The following is a 19,841-nucleotide window of genomic DNA, read 5'->3' on the forward strand; positions in this document are numbered from 1 at the left end:
CCCTGTAAATCACAGACTGGAACCACAGGGCAAGCAAACTGGCTTGCCCATCACCCCACCCTGAACTGAAGTTGCTGTAGCTACTGATTTCTGCCAAGCACACTCTAGCCTTCACCAGGGCTGAACCCTGCAGCTCACCTAAGTGTCCCACACTGATTTCTGAACTGAAATCGTTGCACTTGCCTTGTGTTTGCTGGGAACTCCCCGTACTTGACTCCTTGTTCCAGCTAGCTTGTTGATTTCCCATTGTCAGGGGCTCAGCCACCCACTTCCTTGCTAACAGGCAAAGAAGCAAAAAAGAACATAAAAGTGACAAAAAACAGGGGAAAAGAGGTGGAGGAGTGGAGAAAGGCTTGTCAAAGGGAGGTAAGGGAGAAAAGCAAATGTGAACTGTGCATACGCTTGCACATGAAATACCTGTTGATTTCCCAAAGACAACTGCAGAAAGAGATTCTGTGCTTTGGGTTTGGTTTTTGGTTTTGTTTTGTTTTGTTTTTTTTTCCTGACATGAAGAAATTGTAATTTCTTTGTTAAATACCTATTTACACAATTAAGTCTCTGGAACGCTTATCCTAGAAAGGCAGTATGAACAACTGGTAAGCTAGGAAGATTTTTCTGGTGTCACGGGAAACATATTAGACGGAATAAATCTTATTCATATTTTTTTATTATCACTGTTTCACTCGAATATTTGAACAAATAATAGAGGGGTTTCGTTTTCATGATTCAACATTCTCACCTTTTAGCTACGTTGAGACAATTTGATATAAGCAAGCTTTTTCAAGAAGACCTTAGTAAAAGTCTGGGAAAATCCATTCTTTTCAAAAAGATACAGAAAACAAGGCAAGGAAATCTGCAGGTTTTTCACGTCACTTGGGTAATCAAGACAAGAAGCACAGCTCTTTATGTTCCTATGCAGTTCTGCTTCAAAGCATAAGGAAAGAGGTAGAGTTCAAGAGAATTTAGATTTAGCAGAGAGCCCCATTTTAAACAAGATTATACAGTTGTTGCAATCTGCTAGCAGATCAAAAGAACTTCATAAATTTATGCATAAAGGGTTTTTTTCCCCAGCAGGAAAGTACTTTATCACACCCTGAAATGCTAATACCATGGATTGCTTTATGTAACATTCCCAATGCTAGACTCGGTATTTGATCATTTAGTTTGCATTAATTACTCTGCCTCTGAATTCTTGGTCTCCCATCTCACAGATGTAGTTGATTATATGCCTCACACCAGCTTAATAACACATGCAGTGAAAAAGAAACCTCCTGGAGTAAATCGGTGTCCACAGATGGGTTCTGGTGGCACAACAAGGCAGGTTTGAGCACCTTTCAGATCTCTCGATACCCCAGAAGCAATCCTTTGATTCTAAAGGGGTGGAAAACACTACCACCAGCAACCACCGTTCAAAAGCAAGAGATTCTGGTGAATTAAATCACGATCTGTATTGGTTCCTATTTTGTGGTAACAGATCTCATTCTCAGACACACAAAAAAAAGACAGTTCAAGTTGTGTAATGGTGGTGCAAACCGCAGAGTTCGGTAGCGATACAAAATCCCTTGGAATACTTTCCCATCTGTATGTTCAGATCAAAGGTTCATTAATGTCACTGCTCTAAATAACTCTCTCCCTTTCACAGCCCACAAACACATCTCACAGCAGGCTCCCCTGCAGAGAGAATCTAATGCCTACTCAGTTACCAGCTCTAAACCATCAGAAACTGCTGGTAATCCCGGTCTGTGCCGCGTACTTGTCTCTCCCGTTCATCTTTTCAATAAATAACCAAGAATTGCTGGCTCCTAACATTCTAAACTGTGTAGTTCCCAGCTTCCAATCAATAAAAATGAAATTGCTCTACTGACCTGTACCAGCATCAGTGCTTAACAGCTACGGAAAACCCCTTTACAAGATGATGGGATAGAAGGATCTGTTTGTTTATGCATTTTACCTGGAACGAATTGCATCAGAGAGCAGAGGAAACGCTGCAAATTAGCAAGCAGGAGGCTGATGGCAGACAAAAAAATTTTGGAAAACATATTCCGCTTGGAAGAAAGCATCAGACCAGAGATAGTCAGGCGAAGGTACCGGTGGAGGATGATAGTGTGCAGCCAGCACCGATGGATTGGTTGCGGAGAGCTGCCTGACATCATCATTTCAGAATAAAAGCCAGGAATGCCAGCCCCAGCAGGGCAGGGTGCTGAGCTAGCCGGGCAGGCTGGTACCCGGGCCTGGCAGCTGCAGGGCATGCGGGAGAGCTGCCCCACCCCCTCAGCAGCCCTCAGCCCCCCTCAGCAGCTGGGCCAGGGATGCTGCTCAATGCCAATACACTGCCACTGGGGTGGGAAAATGCTTTACCAGTACTGGCCAGTCCTAGCTGGAGAAACTGGAAGAGGAGACAGATCCATGTATGGAGGTAGCCAGGCTTTGAGCCAATTCTTTTAAAAATTCTTGTCCCCTTGTCTTGTCTTTTTCACCTGTCAAAAATACCTTGTTTTGTTTCAGAATCTGAGTAACCATTTTGCCTTCAAGGAATCTCAAGGCTTTAGGAGTATCGGCTGCCACCACAGACTGGTCCATCAAGTCCAACAGGGAAGGACCAGGACAGGCCTGCTCTGCTGTTTCAAACTAAGATGGGCTTTCTCTTTCAGGCTGCCCAGAGGAAGCTGCTAGCACTTTGCAAATGTTTGTTTCATGTTATCAAGCAGCTCTTAAAAGCTGCCCTATCCTTTGAGAGAGAGCAAGGCAGCATACACAGTCGTCCAGGTAGCCCATTCCACTGTCCTTCAGATGGGACAGATTATGAATCATCCTAAATCTGCTGCTGAAAATTAAGCTGATTTCTTCTTGTCCTTCCTGCAAGACACAGTGAAAACCTGACTACCGTCCTTTCTGTAACTCATCTGTTATCGTGCCTTCCCTCATTTTGTGCTTTCTCTAAATGAAACATGATTCCTCACAGATCATGGTTTCTTTGCCTTTTATTATCCCTGTTTCCCATGCTGCCCACTCTGTTTTTAATAAGCAGACCCATCCTCCAGCTAAACCCAAACTAACACAAAGGAGAACAACGAAGATTTTAAATCTCATCTGCTATCCTATGGCTAACACATCTCAGCTTTTTTTTTTCCCACCACGCAGTAACACCATACCAACTCTAGCTATTGTTCTGGTTTGTAACTAACACAAATGTTTCTGCTTGCTAAGCACAGTGCTTTTCCCTTGTCTTTTCTGAATTTTGTCTTGATTTCAGGTCAGCCCTTCATCTTATGGATATTATAGTGAATTTTCAATGTATGTTACTGATAGCATGTGCAACCCTCCTAACTTGCTGCCATTTGAAAAATGAACTGTATTCTCTAATGTCCTTTTTCTAAATCATATGGGACAATATGGAATAAGCGAGGCTTGAAGCAGATCACTGTGGAATGCCACCCAGCCTGACCTTTCAGACAAAATGCCTATTCCTTTCACCGATTTTTAACTCATTCATGTAGCCCCTACTTCCTGATTGCTCTCATTTTTATATAATATCATCAAGGACAGTGTCATTTATCCTACATCAATCTATACCTCATCTGTCATTTTTCCTTATTAAGTCTGCTACTTTAATAAAGGAATCTATTTTTTCGTTATTTATTTATTGTTCCCCAGGTGACTATAAAGTATTTGTTAAGAAATTTACTTCAGACTCACTACAGGATGGGAGATAGGCTGATCTGTCATTCTTTGCCCTCCTTTTTTCTGGAGGTTCACCTTGACGATGTAAAATGCACACTCTGCTCTTTTCCAATGCCACCTTCATCATCCGGTTTTCAAAAACAATTCAAAGACAAAACATAAAAATTCTACAATTAGCAAAATTGAATTCTGATGAGTTCTAGACAGAATGTCACAAGCCTTAAACACATCTATGACCTGGCTCGATTTGGTCTTGTTCTATTATGAACCACATTCCTACCCCCATGCTAAAGGGCAGCTTCATTTTAAGTAATCAGCCACAATTAGCCTTTTCTCAGGGAAGCATTCTGGGCTGAATACCTAAGCTGTCTCTGCATTCTCTGTTGTTTTGCATTTTTAGCTTTTAGATAACGGAAGAGCAATGAGAGGAACTGAGTATTAGTTTTTCAACACACTTCCCAGACTTGGAGGTACTCACAGTAAGCTCAGAAATGCAAAAGACTTACTGTCAAAAATCCCCTTGACTTCAAGAGGGTTGGAACTTTGTCCAAGATGTTTCTGCATTAACAAAAAAAAAATAAATCCATTTATATTCTGTTACTGATCTGTCATCTTAGATGTTCTTGTTAATTTGTAAGGCACTGCAGCTTAAACAACAGGAGGAGAAGCTTAAAGAAAACGTAGTTACCAGCTGAGCTTTGCTGATCAGATTTGGCAGCTTTAAAGCCAATTAATTTTCTGTTCAAACCTCCTTCAGTAGAACTGGAAAGCGGATAGTGATAGGATGGGTGCCAGGTGGATTTCATGCATAGCTCATTCAGTCCTCAGAGACAGAATGAATGAGCTTTTAAGTTTCACATCAGAAGAGAATAAAAAATGTGGTTTGTTTCTCCCAATAAATACCAAAATACATGAGAGGGACATTCAGTGCAGAAACATCAGCAGCAAGGTAGAAAATTGTAGACAAATGGGCAAACAGTAACATTTTCTTTTCTAATGGTTTAGAAGAAAAACAGTGTGTAATGAGTATTCCCATACATATAGATGTTGAGTGGAACACTGAAGGGCATCCAACAGAAAAACACTCAATATTTTTAGCCAGTGAAGCAATTAGGGAAAGCTCCCTTTTAAACAGGAAGAGACTTATGTATGAAAGCAACCAGCAAGTGGGTATTTCCATTGCTGAAGTGTTTTTTAAACTCAAGAGACTTGTTTGTTTTCATTGGATGTTTTAAACTGTCTGAACTTACGATTTCAAGCTAGAACTTTATGAAAGTACATAATTTAAACACTGACCAAGTAAAATGAATATTTTTATATATATCCTCACACAGATTCAGCAGCAAAACCAGAAGCTTTGTTGCTCTTAGCAATTTAAAACATAGTTTTTGAAACACCTATTTCAAAATCTTACAAAGCTTGAATTACTTCCCTTTAGTAAGCATAACCACAGTGTTCATAATCTCTGCTAGGTTCCTATGGTCATATTTACTGACTTTACTGTCAATGTCTCTTCAAATTCTAAACTCCCCTTGCTACCATAGAGACCCCAGTCTAAATTATAACATGTAATGACAACCAACTGCGTAAGAAATCACTGCAGAAAAACAAGAGTCATCATTTAGAGGTATGTCTTGATTTTAACTGCACTTGAATGCCAAACTAAAGCAGTTTGTCATTCTTCTTAGTAGTATAGTTTTACTTTTTTTTAATGGGATTTTACAAAGTTTTGAAATGGAGCAAACTGCTGCAACAGTAACACTATGAGTCTGTGCCCTCTTGACCCCCTAAAGGGAAGAAACTTATACTGTGATCCAATAGTTTTCTAAGTTCTGCTTCTTAATAATACTTAATACTAGAGCCAAAGGTTTGCAACTTGGATATATTAGCCACATAAACTGAATCTAGACGATCTAAATCCAGGTGATCTGTTTTCCCAAGCACAAACAGATAATATGCAGCAAGCTTCTGACTTCAATAAGAGGCAGGTATTTAACAGCAACGAAATTTGTGTAATTTTTTTTTAAAAGGCTTACAGAAATAACCATAGGTAAATCTGTAACTTCATACACTTCACAGATGACAGTTTAAAACTCTGCTTTTTGTCATCCTTATAGATGATTGGAGATTTTAGAAACACTTAACACAATATTCTAGGAAATTTAACTTCCAAAATCTCTTTTTCTCCCACTTTCTTCTGTTTAAACAACATTATCAAGACTGATTGCAAACGAGATGTGATTAATTAAAAAAGTAAAAGACTGGTAAATATGATGTAGACTAATGACAAGAGTTTTGAAAGTCTTTAGATGCTAAAGATGCAGATAGGCACCTTACTGGATTTTCAAAAATTCCTAAGCAAGTAAGGCGCTTACATGCTTAGGCGGTTCGAAAATCCTACTAAGTACATATCTGCATCTTTAGGTATCTAAATACCCTGGAAAATCTCACCCTACATGTCCAGTTTCTCTCATTGTTTGTTTTAAACAGTATCAGTTTGACAGGTGCTTGTGACTTTTACCTAATAAAAGGGGGAAAGGAGGATTCATTAAGTCTGAAAGGATTTCCAGAGAAAACTAATACACAGTGGGGTAAGGATATATCTTATGCTAGCAACAGGACTATCCAGCATTTTTCTTTATTACGTTAGGCTCACAATTTGTACCAATGTCGCTTTGTACATTTTTATGTTTCACCTTTTTTAACAGTCAAATGACAAGAAAGAAAAAGTGCTCAAAACCACCATAAGCATCTTTAAATAAACTGGATATACAGCAAATAATACTGATGATTCTAAATAACAAAATAAAAGAGCAGTGTAATTCTAGATTATGTTAACATCATCTAGATGTCACTCTATTTATTGACATTACCAGCAGAGTTTTGATGATGTGCTTTTATGTTTATATCAGAATGGCATTGGTTTCACTTGAAAAGCTGTAGAAGTATTAAAATATATTTTCAAATTAAGACTTTATATCTCTTTATATATAGAACACTATTTCTAAGCTGATCTTTTAAATCTATTTATATTCTGAGACAAAATGGAAGTAAGATTGCAAGTACATTCTACTAAGATTTTAGCACCAAAACATTTTCTACAGTAGAAAGAAAACACAAAAAAACCCCAACCATAAAATAATCTGAGGTCCTTTTCCACTTACATTGCAAAATCCCATGTTTCATAGATATATTTCTATACTATATTCTAGAGTGAGAGACTGGTTGTGACAATAAAAGAAAAAAACACCCTTAGCAGTAACATTAGAAATACCATGGCTGCTTCAGAATTCAGTTGCATTAAACTTCCATAACGTTAAAGCCAAACAATGCAAAATTCTTTCTACTTTCTTTTTCAAATGCTTCCAGTATTTTCTGGGGATGGAAGTTTAGGGACAGCCTAAGTGATGTATCAACAAGTAAAAAAAGATCTTTTAATGTATAGAATCCCTTGGAGCAATAGGATTTTAAATGGATATTTCATATTGTTACTATCTACCACTATCCCATGTATTGTATCTACTTATTTTTAAAAAGTTGCTGCTTAAGTTGATGAAAGTTTCCTGAACTGCTAGAAATATTTAATACATTTATGAAACATTTATCATTGCACTCAGTCTCTATTTTAATACACAAAATATACTACAAGTTTTGCTCTGCATTTCTGCAATCTAACAAACTCCATTTAGCTTTGCAGAGTACTTGCAATCACAGTGAATTTCTGTTTCAGACTCTCTCTTTTCTGTTTTAAGTGGGTTTCTATGGTCCTTGCTTCTTTTAAGATCCCATCAAGTTCTTGGACATAAGAAGCATCCATCGCTGCTCTCTCACTTAATTGAAAAAATCTGTAGTTAAAATCAATACTGACACCATTAACTTTTTCACTACTTAGAACTGCTTTTATGCTTTTCTTAAAAATTTGTATCTGTCAATACTCTGTTTCTGACCAAATCAGTTCTCTGTTGTAACAGAAAACAGCTTTTTTCTTTCAAGATCTGTGGTAGGTAGTTTTCAGCACAAATTTCTCTAAACTGCAGCCACAGTAATCCATCTTATCTAGAGAAATTAGAAAACTGCTGTATAGGACAGAAAGTTAACTTGCCTTAATATGTGAGCATATTTTGATAACAAGTTCATAATTTCTTTGTTCATCTCTGTTAAAAAAAAGAAGTAATTTTATTTAAACATTTGAATGATTTTTTGTGGCAACATTGAATTAGATAATTACATAGGCACTTGCAGTATATTTAATACATCACCATTTAAAACTTTTTCCAGTGGTTCAGCTTTGTGAAGGGACTGCGAGCCCTCAGAAAAAGCCAAATCTGTTTTGTCAAGGGAGGACAACTGAGGATTTTCCGAAGCTTCATTCTAATAACAAGAGCACATAAAAAAATACAGGTTCTAGGACTTAAAACAAGCTTAGCACAGATAAGAGTTTAACTGAGAAAAAAAGAGGTTTTAAAAAATCTTGAGAGACTGCTTTCAAAGGAAGTGTATTGTTGGCTTCACAGCATCAACACCATCCACTGTGAACAGGCAGAGCACCTAGGGGAGTTCGTGGGAAGCACCAGGTTGAGATCTTTGCTTGTATCACTAAAAGCTGGTGTGCTTCGGAAGCTCGCTCTCAAGAAGTCCTTCATAACTGCATTGCAGTGCACACCCAGTTTTGTTTTTCTTCAAACACTTAAGAGAAACTGTACAGTCTACTTGCATAAGAACGTCACATATTTTTTCCCCTAACCCCTGTAAACTGCCATGAAGTGCTCTGCCCTCTCTCCTTGAGAGGAACCCACAGCAATGCCACAGAAGGACATGGGGCCGTTTTATAACAGTTTGTGTCACTCCCCTGGGGCCAGAAGGGTCCAGGTACTCCCTCCCTTCCTTATACAGTACCGCTCACCTCCATCTCTTTTTTCCGTTTACTTCTATTTTCATCAGGTTTTTGTGTGTTGCTTGTCATCGTTGCCTGATAAAAAGTACGTCACGTTTGGTAAGGGGTTATCTTTGTGTGACTGGAGAACACATCTATATTAAAATACCATGTAAAACCTGTAAGCAGTACCTGTGTAAGCTCCTCTGTGAAGGAGCTCTCCTCGCCGCAGAGAGGCAGCACCTCAGAGCACGGTGTGTGCAGTGAAGAGAGCAGGTCCAAGTGGCTCCCGGCCCTGGGGCTCCCGGCCCTGGGGCTCCCGGCAGGGCCGTGGTTCGGCCCTGGGGCTGCTGACACCGATTCTGCTTGCCCAAATGGGCGCTGTTCCTCCTCAGCTCCACCTATGCTCCCCCAGCACCTCGCACCCTGAGGGCCATCGGTGGCCCCCTGCAGCCCTCTCCTCAGGCCCTCCCCCCTGGCCCTCAGGCCCTCCCCCCTCAGGCCCTCTCCTCTCAGGGCCTCTCTCCTCAGGCCCTCTCCTCTGGCCCTCAGGCCCCCTCTCCTCTGGCCCTCAGGCCCTCTCCCCTCTGGCCCTCAGGCCCTCTCTCCTCAGGCCCCCTCTCCTCTCAGGACTTCAGGCTCCTCTGGCCCTCTCCCCTCTGGCCCTCAGGCTCTCTCCCCGCAGGACTTCAGGCGCCTCTGGCCCTCACGCCCTCTCGCCCCCTCTCCTCTGGCCCTCAGGCCCTCTCCCCCTCTCTTCTCAGGCGGCGGGAGCTGACAGGCAGTGCGGCCAGCCCCCCTCCTCACACGCCCGGCTGCCGGCACCTCAGGTGGGCAGGAGTGGGGCCGGCAGCCCTGCTCCAGCTGGGGGGCTGTGGCAGGCAATGGGCAGGCTGCCGGGCAGGGGCTGTGCGGCCGGGCCCAGCCAAGAAGGCTTGTACCAGCCTCAGTGTAGTGCCAAAACCCCCGTTCCACCACCCCAGGAAGGAGCGCTTCGCCCCCGTGACATGGTCGAGCATGATGAGACCACCTGTAGCTATCTGAAGTGTCCTGCAGTCTGCTCACACAATTCCTGTCGTATTTTGTCTCCTGAGCACCTGTGGTAGATCCAGCCCCAACTGGAATCACTGGGATTTTGAGATGTTTTGAGATGACAGCGAAATGGACAGATGAGGTGAGGTGGATCCCTTTCAAAGGACAAGCCATGAACTAGTAAAACCTGACAGGTTACTGTCACTATAATGACTAACACCTCTACAATTAGACAATGGAAAACAAGATTGTGCTATCCTTACGCAGCACTTCCCATTGGTAGGTAAGCTGCATTGGGGTTCATTGAGAAACAACCGAGAAAGGACCGAGTAGATGACGTGATGAAGTGGCTTGCTTAAAACAGGAAGAAGCTACACGCAGTGATTCAGGAGAGCTCTTTCAGTATTAAACATCACGTTGTCAGCCAAAAGTATTAAACGCTTTATCAAGCTACTGCGTTTCTAAAGCCTGGCTGCATTAAAGCGACAGTGAAGACAATCATCGCAAGAGTTGAACTTGTGTTGGAGTAAAGGTAATATTTTCTCTGAGGTTTTTTGTGTCTGTATGTTTTTAAGAAAAGAAAGGTTCTTAACCTTACACGTGTTATTCAAATAGGCTCTGAAAGTCAAAATTCAGGACAAGTAATTAAACTGCTGGAAGAACAAGAACTAAATAGTTCCTAAAGTAGAAACAGTATTCAATATGCTGCCATGGCCCACAATTTAATTCTCAAAAAATTTATATATATTTATGTTATTAGCAATATCATTTAAACATTAAGAAACATATGAAGGACTACACTAGGCAAACTTTCTTAAAAGTGTTTACCTAATTGAGTTACCATTAGTATGTTAGGATATTTTTATTAACAGACCATCTGAATTAAAATAAATGAAACATCTGAATAGTTTTGCCACTTCAGTACCTTATGGATGTGATAGACTATGGAGAAAGCTCAGACTAAAAAAAAGAAAATTATCTAAGCCGTTACTCTGAAAGTAGTTCCAGTTTCTTTAGAATAAATAAAGTTGGCTGACTGGCACTGGTTCTGGTGCTTTTGCACAAATTAAGGTACCAAGTACAATATTATTTAATTTAAATAATTATTTAAAAAAACACACTAGTGATCTGAATGTAAATTTAAACTTAATGAGAAAAAATAGCTAAATGAGAAATAATTGTTACAGCATTAACTTAAATTATTTTTTTTCCAAAGTGAAATGAAAAGTTAGGTATCTGGGATCAAGAAGTACAAGCAGTATCACCCAAATGAGGAACCGTTCTGAATAAAGGTCTGGCGCCCAAATTTTCAAAAAATGTTAGAAGTCAGCTGAAGAAAAGAGACATTAATATTATTCTGAAGCTGAAGAAAATTATGCAGAAGTAGAAACTTAAAGGGCTGAAGCTTTTTATTTTAGTTGAAAAAGACCAAAAGGCAATTTGATCATACTTCACAGGCAGGAACTAACTATTGGTTACGAAATGGCTATCAGGAAAACGCACAGAAACGGGTGACCAGAACCAGAAGCCAGTTAAATTTAGAAAGATTTAAACTTAGAAAGATTTTTTCCTGTAAGAACCAACCATTCAAATAAAGTACCAAGAGGAATGGTAGACTTACAGTTGTTGTATACAGAAATAAGCTAGATCTATATGTTTAAATCAAATTTGGATCTCTCTCTGGTATACAGGTTTAGATAAACACAAGTCCACATGTACGGAATGCCATGTAACAAAAGAGGATGTTGAAAGGGGATGGCACAATACTGCTGTCTGGTTGGAATTCAGTCAGTGTGAGTGACTATCTGTAAATAGGGATATATAGTTCTTATCTGAAAACAGTAGCTGCCAAAAATGTATTGTTCTTTGTTTGTCTGTCAGAAACATGAGGTTTAACTCTGTTGCTGAATTCCTCTGCTTTTTAGAAATCTTCTGAATCAATTTAATTACTTTTTCAACAACTTTAAAGAAAGAAGATAAATTTCTGTAGCACAGGTGGTTTGTCTTAACATGTCTATGAACATGCTGCTCCTTGTGGGTAGAATACTCAGAATCCATGGTTATTAGCAAAGTATAGCTCTATTTTTTAGGATTATTATTTCAGATGAGGTTGAAAGATGCACCTTTGACCTCAAAATTATCTCCCTAGTTTTAAGATGCAGACATTGAAGCATTCCCTACACACCTCTATTGTGCTTTTTTTTTGTTTGTTTTTTGTTTGGTGCGTGTGTGCGTTTGGTTGGTTTGGTTTTCTTCTGCAGCAGTAACAGGCATGCAGACAAGCAAAAGAACATCTGAGAGTCTTAGATTTTATTTTAGCTAGAGGTTTGGGTTTTTGGGGAGTTCTGGTGTGTTGGGTTCCCCCCAGTCCAGTGCTAAAACTTGAGCCTCTTCAATTTACTCACCAAGCTACACGGGAATGCTTTAATGCTCATCAGCATCACAAACAGAAAATCAAGGCATGGAGATTCCAGCTAACTGCCAAATTCTGCAGACTATACAAAATATTGGTTAATTCCTAAGTTTACCTTACTGTTTTTTGTGGCCTTAGTTGTCCCATCGCTACAGTGTTTGCCAGTGCAGTTGCAGCAGCATTTATTGCAAAAACCATTCCACAACCACCGAAGGCAGCACATATATTTCAAAAAGCATCACACTTTGGAGCTGCAGCTGTTGGGTATAAGTAATCCCTATCACAATTAGTACATGCATGGGAAACAAGTTACAGCTGGTAAATCAGGACCTCTCTACTAGTCTGGCTTCAACTGCTAGCCACAGTTTCTGGCTGTTTCCCTGTGGGGAACATAAATTCCTCCCTGATGGTACTTAGGTAGGAGAGGATGATGGGAGACAATTTGAGGATTTCCCACCAGACACCAGTGGTATCTTCATTGGTATCATTGTTATCAAGGACTAGATCCATGCAACATGTTTTCAATTCTAAACTGGCTTCCCCCAAGGCAGTACACGATGTTTACGGGCAACTCGCAAGTGTGTGGAGAAAGGGAAGTCTGTGCTCTGATGGCTAGTACCTGTTTCAAAACTGCTATTTGAGACTTTACAGACCCAGCAGACAAAGTGCAACAAGCTGCTGTAGAAACAAGATGTGTCCTCTGACAACATCTGTGTGAGATGATGGGAGGTGCCGAAGGCTTCCTCGTAACCCCAGGTTTGCGTGGCTTGCTTTCCCCGCCGCGGAGGGGAAGTGCGGCTGAATAAATGCAGACATAGACAAATATCTTGGGAAAGAGCCCCAGTTTCCTCTGCAGGCTGTGCAGCCGGCAGATTTGGCCGAACGGTGATGCAAGCCGCTATAAAACCCCCTCCCCGCCTTCGCGCCCGCCCGTGGGCAGGCACGGAGGGGGGCGGGCGGGGACGGGAGCCCGGAGCGCCGCGGCCAGGCGGCAGCCGCACGGCCCCTCCTGCGAGGTACGCGGGGCCGGGACCCCCGCCGGGGCTGGGAGGACCGTGGGGGGGCGGCAGGGCTTGGGCCACGGCCCTTCCGTCTGGCATCGTTCGCCGAGGAGCGAGGTAGGACCAAGGCGACTCCCCGCCCTCCCCCGGCGCTGCAGCCGGCGGCTCGCCGCCCCCAGCCGCTCGGCTCCCGGCTCCCGACCGCCCGAGACCACCCGCGGCAGGCGGAGAGCCCATCGCCGCGGCCTCCCGGCGCGGAGCAGGCGCTGGGGCCGGGCGCGGAGCGGCGCTGCCGGGGATGCTGCTGGTGCTCGGTGGCACGGGGCCAGCCCGCCGTCAGTCCCGGCCGCAGCCCGCCCCGCGGGGCAAGCCCGGGCCCGCTGCGCTCACCCCAGCGGGCAGCTACAGCCGCCTCTCGGCCTCTAACGGCCGGTCTGCGTGGCAAAAGGTCTAGCCATCTTCTGCTGCGCACCAGGGGAAGGAGTGGAGCCGACCCGGGCGCTTCACCCCTTAAACCGAGCCGTCCCGCGTGCCTTACCCCTTAAACCGAGCCACCAGTGTGCATCACCCCTTAAACCCAATGTAATTTTAACCGAAAACCTTTAATCCTTGATCAGTAAGTGCCTTTCCCTCTGCTTGCAAGTAACAGTAGTCCTTGACTTCTTGGTTTAACCTCACTACATGAGGCATGCACTGTTTGGTGTTGCGGAATTTTGTTTCAAAGGCTTGGGTATACGTGCTTGGAAACAAAGGTGTAGTCCGCTGCTATCAACCTGTGTTTCTGCACGGACCAGCTAGAACTATGCACTATATAAAAAATAGGATGAGGAACTCAAATACATTCCTCAAAGTACTTTACTAGAGGGACAAGGAAGCCACTGTGATTCCCCAACCCCAATCCTTCGGGTTGATGTGCGTATGTACTTACTGAAGCTGGCATTTTTATGCAAGTCTTTTCCAAGTGGTGAAAAAGAGCCTTGGAAGCCAGATGTTTTGACCGCACGGTAAAATCCTCAGGCAAGAGCCAGTTCCTGCTGTTATATACTGTTTATTGCCATTATTACCTGGCTTTAATACGTCTATTGTGTTTATTTCAGGGACTAGTGCAAGGTAAAAGAATCCCTGGGCAGGAGTTGGTAGGTTTGAATGAAACACTTAATATTCTACACTACTTACAAAAAGTGACTGAACTATTTTTTACCGTTGGTTTTACTTATTTCATGCTGATCCTGAAGTTTTTGTGCATTCTGCTGTGGCTTTCTCCTCCCATGTAAAGTATGCAGAGGCTAGGAACATAGAAGCAGGCTGAAAACTTCATACAGCTGCCACGCTCCTAAAGGTTTGATGCAGTGGTAGTGAATGTCAGTGCACTAACGTTACTTTGCACATCTGGCCAAAAATGTTACAATCGCAAAGCCAAGTATATCAGATCTCGCAGATAGTAAAGTAGCTAGTTATTTTTGGAAAGTAAAACGCCTTTATTTCTAAACACTTAAATAAAACAGGTAAGAGCATTCATACACAGGAAGCATTTTAGGAAAATGAACAGAAAATGTACCGAGTTACAGAACAGAACGAAACAGGAAGGAAAGTGATAACCAACCTGCGTTTCACAAAATTAGTGGCATAGAAGAGGACATTTTAAAACTGCTCAGCGTCTGAGAAGAGAAAGAATGAAATTCTTTGCCACATCCTCATTTGTCACATTGTAATTCCCTTTATTCTTATTCTCACTTTTCTTTAAAGGTAGGAGATGCTGTTTTAATTTTGCAGAGGATATCATCAGTTTTAAAATAAAAATATTTTCTTGCTTATTTCTTAGAATTATTCCTTTCAATGGCAACCATCGCAACAGCAGTAAAATTACTGAGGTACTAAACTTTACAGTTCAAGCCCTAGCCAGTACAGGTGACTCCATATAACTTGTGGTTTATTTTGTGATTATTTTTTTTCCCCTGGCGCACTGCTGAAATAGGGAGACTTTGTGGCCTGCAGAGCAACATAATCTGCTCACATGTATCTCCTTTCTGCCAGCATAAACAGAAACTTCAAGATAGAAGAAAAGGGATGGGGGGCATTTATAGGCAAACGGAATGGGTATCGCAAGTTTATGACCACCACTGTTCTTTTGTTTTATACCTCAAACATGTATGTTGTTTCATCCATTAAACAGACCGAGAGTGTGACATACTCTCAGTTGCTATGTCAGAAAGCTAAAGAACATAAAGTTTACCTGTCAGGCTGTTAACTGTATGAGGTTGAGGCTATTAACAAAGCTAAAACAGGTTATTATTCTGGAGTTCTTGGAGAGGGTTGTGTATTGACACGCGTGCAGCCCTGGGCTAGTTCTAAGCGAGCCCTGGACTAGCTCTAAACGAGCCCTGAAGCATGTGGCACAGGGGTGCAGAAGCTGGCTGGTCTTTAATGATTTGTTCAGCTGTTTTTCTAAAATGGGTGTTGTTATTCTCAAGGGTAATATATCTTTTCTCCTTCACTTTTCTCCGTGTCACTCGTGAAAGAGAATAGCTGTGAAATCAAGCTCAGAATTCAACTTGCATTAAAATGCTATAAGAAAATCACTTCAAAATGAACTACATCCCAATATCTCTAAGAACATACACAATTCCAGCTCAAGTTGCAAAAGATACAGGCTTTCCAAATGGCAGGCAAAGGCGGACTAACTTTTGGGTTATTCTGGAAGTCCTTTTATAAAGGAAACCTGGAAAGATCAGTCCACGTAGACTTACAACTTTTATGGCTTAATAGCCAATAACAGGGAGCTTAATCCAGTCCTAGTCACTTCCCTATTCAAAAATCAGAAACAGAAAATCAAATAAGCATATAATAATAAGATAATTTTTGCAGGCCCAAGAGAAGAGCATAATTTGGTGAGGTATGTTCATGGAGCTACTTGCTGGCATTCTCATAGAACAAGAAAATGGTAATGAGTTATTATTTATTCCCATGTAACATTGTGTAAGTCAATGAAAAGTTTTCTAAAATAACAGAACTTGAAGGATGCTCTATGTTATTCTAAACAGTCATAAAAGGCAACAAAGGAGGAGGCTAATTAGTTAAAAAAGCATTTTTTCAACAGCTAGTGAAACATTCCAGTATTGTGCATTAGAAGTGGCCCAAGAACTCCCTTGCCTTACAGAGTAAGAAGCATTGTTCTTAATTCTGAATTCTCTCCATGTGTTTTTGGCAGAGTGAAGATGAGTGGCGAAGAGATTCTCATGTGTGCAGTGCAACTTGGAAAAAACTTCTGCCTCTATTTTGCAGGTAATTACTACCCACTGCTGATCAAAAGGTGATACACAATTCAGTCCTTTCCTTGGGCTGCCCTGCCATCCCCGCTTTTGTGGCATCCTGGGTTTTCCCCCAATGGTACCTGAGCCATCCTCAAAGCAGTTAAACCACCAGCCCACCCCCACCCCCCACCCCCCCCGGCTTAGAAGAATGATAGCTCTTAGATTATGGCGCCAGGCAAAAAGAATCTTGAGTCTGAGGCAGCTGTCCCACTGTGTTAACAGGTTAGCACCATATAAATGCTTACAGTGTTGAGCAAGAAATAAATTCTTCTGTTGGGATACTGATGAAAAACAATTCCTTTATCAGTCTGATTTCACCTGATTTTCCCATAAGCTGCAGTTTGAAGTACTGTTAGCCAGTACCTGAGTCAGTGGAGTATTTGTTGCTTCATACAATATATTCCCATAAGGGACACTTGGGAGGGTTGGAATACTGTGGGGGTGGACTTGGAATAAGCGGGTAGCTTCCAATCTTACAGGATAAAGTTAGAGAACAGTCTTGTCTTTAGAAACACTTTGTAATGTAATGACCGTTTCTTGTCCTTTTGCTCGCTTAGAAAAAAGGTGCTGACCAAAACAATTTGCACGCCATTTACTCCTTGGTTTTAGACTTAAACTAACCTGAGCTGCTCAACCTTAAGTAACCCTAAAACATTTTGCATGCCTCTTGGTTTAGTGGTAACTCCACTTCTCAAATGACTGGTGGTTACATCATTCTGTTGTGTTTGTTATGCTCACAAATAAAACACACTCTGTAGTTAAAACAGCTCAGTTTGGAGAGTTAGTGATACTGGGGAGTACAACTGGAAACGTGTGGGTGGCTGGCTGGCTTCCAATCTTGCAGAACAAAACTGGGCAGAAAGTGGTTTCTTTTGTGGGGGCAGAACTTAATGTTGTTTTTTCTTTACTTCTTTTTTTTTCATTGCTCACTTGGAACCAAGACGACGATGGTAAGCTCAAAGCTCATCATTTATCAACTTCATTATCAGTTTTACCTCAACTAACCTGCTCATGCTTACCATCTCATAAATGCTTTGTGTGCCTTCAGAGAACAAGTTTTCAAACTGGTAACGGCTAGCATAAAAGAGCGCTACAGCTCACCACCTCCTCCTGAAGCTGATGTTGCTGTATTTCCTCCTGAGGCACAGCATAGTGGCTTCCCTGACAGAAGGACCTTTTGACCTTCTAATCCAATTGTTACTTGTCGAGCAAAAAGACAGAACGGAACAGACACAGTAGCTTCACTTACTTATACATGCAGACTGCTGTCATCTGAGAAATTCTTCTGTCTTGCCTGGGTTGCTACAAGCCAGAGGTGGAAAGAATGATGTGGCCTCCATCTGGTTTGAGAATGCCATTCTAAGAACTTATTTCACCTAGTACCCTTAATGACAAGATCAAGCCTGTAGCAAATGGTTATGATCTGAGGAGATTACAGTTACCATATTTGACCCTCTTCGCTTAATATTTCTACAGGGCTGGAATGCGATGCCTTTTGTAAGGAAAGAATTCTCCACAGAGTCCTTCGAAATGTGAATAGCCAGCTGCTTGTGGTTCGGCCAGATTTAAACATGGCAGCTTTTGAAGATGTGACAGATCAGGAGATGAAATCTGGTACACTGTTTTTCAAATATATACTATAACCATTGCACAGTTTCTTTATTCTAGATGTGTTTTGTTCTTTGTGATGAGACTGACAGTAAAGACTTAAACTTCATTTGTAAGAATAAAGCTAAGCTAAGAGAGCTAAAACTCTGTGTTTTCTGCATTGGTGATGGATTAGATTCCTAGATTAGACTGAGGCCTGCAGGATGTCCCACACAGAAAAGGGCTGTTGTGATCACAAAGTTCTTAAGCCCACCCCCCACCCCCTTTTTCTGTGTGTGTGTGTCTTGGATTACAAAAAATCGTTTTTAGGTTTAAACAGATAATGTATTTAGCACTAAAAGCTCTTACTTCTGGCAGCTGTAGTTAACAATGTACTTATGGTTTGGGCTTTTTTTTGTGGGTGGGAGGCTCAGCAATTTGTTCAGAACTACATTGAGCATATTTGTTTACAGATCACATATCTACAGTTATAACCTGATTCACAGATGACTATTTACAAATCCAGTTCTCACTTTATGCATGCACATAAAAGAACACGTCCTACCCTACCAACTGGTACCTTCACATGCTTTCTTGCAAATTCAAAATCTTGGTTATTGGATGATTGCAGAAAGTGAAGTATGTGCTACCAGCAGTCATAAAAATTCAAGTCCTGGCTCTTCTGTCAGGAAAGGTACCCTGGGAAGACAACAATTGCCAGTGGAATGATAAGACATAATACGGTTATGTTGTGGCAGATCTCTCCTGAACAAACTGTTAATAATAAAACAATTTATATTTAGGCCATGGAATGCACTTCAACATTCACTGTTACAAAACTACCACACCTTCAGCAGGGTTGCCTGTTGCATTCAGCATCAAGATAGAAGATAAAAATTATTACATGTGTTGTGAGAAAGAACATGGAGAAATGATAGTTCGATTTAAGGTAAGTATCTGCTTTCCATAATTTATGTATGTATAAGTAGTAGGCAAAACAAAGAATTCAAACTTGTGAGCTGAAACAAACTGCCCAGATCTTGCACTGGAACTAACCTGTTCTTTTTTTCTTCCTCAGGAAGGAGAAGTTCCCAAAGAAATTCCTGGTGAAAGTAATGTCATCTTTTTCAAAAAGACATTTACATCTTGTAGTGCCAGAGCATTTAAGTTTGAATACTCACTAGAACGAGGAATGTTCTTGGCCTTTGAGGAAGAAGGCTGCTTAAGAAAATTAATTCTAAAGAAACTGTCAAGAGAAGATGAAGTGGATGAAACCATGAAGATAAGTTTCTAACTTCAGTCAGAATGAAAGTCACAACCTGTGACATACTTCAACAGTTTTAAAATACATTTTGGCTTTTTATAAAATAAATCTTTCATTCTTTCTTCATCCAAGGCTAGCCAGTTTTGTGTTCTTAGCTACCATAAGTCAGTAGAAAAATGACCTTTTTACAAAGGAAAATAAATTCAAATTCTTTGCAAAAAATACCCCACAAAAAACCTGGAAGGATGTTTTCCAGTCTGATAGAAGGGAAGAGAACTACATAGTGAAGAAACAAGAATGTGCATGCCTATATAGTCCTGTATAGTCTGACCCCTAAAATCTTTACTGCCTGTTGATCACAGCTTTTCAATTAGGTGTCTCGTAGATGAAGTAGACCTATTTTGAGGAGGGAGAGAAAACCACTTAAAATTAACAGATTTCATAAGCAGGCCACGCACCTGGCCAGTAAAGACTTTGAGATTACTTTTTTGCATCCAGATTATTTCCTGAGCATCTCAGTTAGACAGTGACATTCTCGCCTTCATCTGAAATAGAAACAACAGGTGATTTTAACTTACTGGAAATCTTTGCTTAGAAAACTGCTGACTTACCTGAACAATTAAAGTTCCAATAAGCTATTTGTCCTCAGAGGGCCCAAGGATGCCCTGGTGACAGCTGG

General features: G+C 41.3%; 3 protein-coding genes across 10 annotated transcripts in view; 1 reads left to right on the forward strand and 2 right to left on the reverse strand.

The window, feature by feature from the left end:
* Positions 1–2,177, reverse strand: part of BCO2 (beta-carotene oxygenase 2) — an 18,062-nt gene extending 15,885 nt beyond the window's left edge. The window contains exons 1-2 of one of the 4 annotated variants that reach the window (XM_056322937.1): positions 1,952–2,177; positions 184–276 (exon numbers count right to left, since the gene is read on the reverse strand). In XM_056322937.1, the coding sequence (XP_056178912.1) occupies positions 184–276; positions 1,952–2,156 (298 nt within the window). In that variant the 5' untranslated portion in view covers positions 2,157–2,177. The remainder of the gene's footprint in view (positions 1–183; positions 277–1,951) is intronic. The other 3 variants (XM_056322936.1, XM_056322938.1, XM_056322939.1) reach the window with 3 other exon arrangements.
* The window catches only part of IL18 (interleukin 18), a 23,220-nt gene extending 3,932 nt beyond the window's left edge, over positions 1–19,288 (forward strand). Inside the window, exons 1-6 of one of the 5 annotated variants that reach the window (XM_056322946.1) lie at positions 12,875–13,015; positions 16,209–16,282; positions 17,253–17,261; positions 17,788–17,925; positions 18,702–18,847; positions 18,977–19,288. In XM_056322946.1, coding sequence (XP_056178921.1) covers positions 12,888–13,015; positions 16,209–16,282; positions 17,253–17,261; positions 17,788–17,925; positions 18,702–18,847; positions 18,977–19,192 — 711 coding nt within the window. In that variant the 5' untranslated portion in view covers positions 12,875–12,887 and the 3' untranslated portion in view covers positions 19,193–19,288. Of the gene's footprint in view, positions 1–12,874; positions 13,118–16,208; positions 16,283–17,252; positions 17,262–17,787; positions 17,926–18,701; positions 18,848–18,976 lie in introns of those variants that run through there. The other 4 variants (XM_056322944.1, XM_056322947.1, XM_056322945.1 and 1 more) reach the window with 4 other exon arrangements.
* Positions 5,101–8,644, reverse strand: TEX12 (testis expressed 12). The gene is made up of 4 exons (XM_056322930.1): positions 8,585–8,644; positions 7,941–8,052; positions 7,784–7,835; positions 5,101–7,511 (listed from the first exon to the last, which is right to left on the reverse strand). The coding sequence occupies exons 1-4, from the start codon at positions 8,642–8,644 to the stop codon at positions 7,367–7,369; spliced, it is 369 nt and encodes a 122-aa protein (XP_056178905.1). The 3' UTR covers positions 5,101–7,366.
* Positions 19,289–19,841: the final 553 nt, after the last annotated feature.

This window comes from Falco biarmicus, chromosome 20 (assembly GCF_023638135.1).
Source record: "Falco biarmicus isolate bFalBia1 chromosome 20, bFalBia1.pri, whole genome shotgun sequence".
Classification (NCBI taxonomy): Eukaryota; Metazoa; Chordata; class Aves; order Falconiformes; family Falconidae; genus Falco; species Falco biarmicus.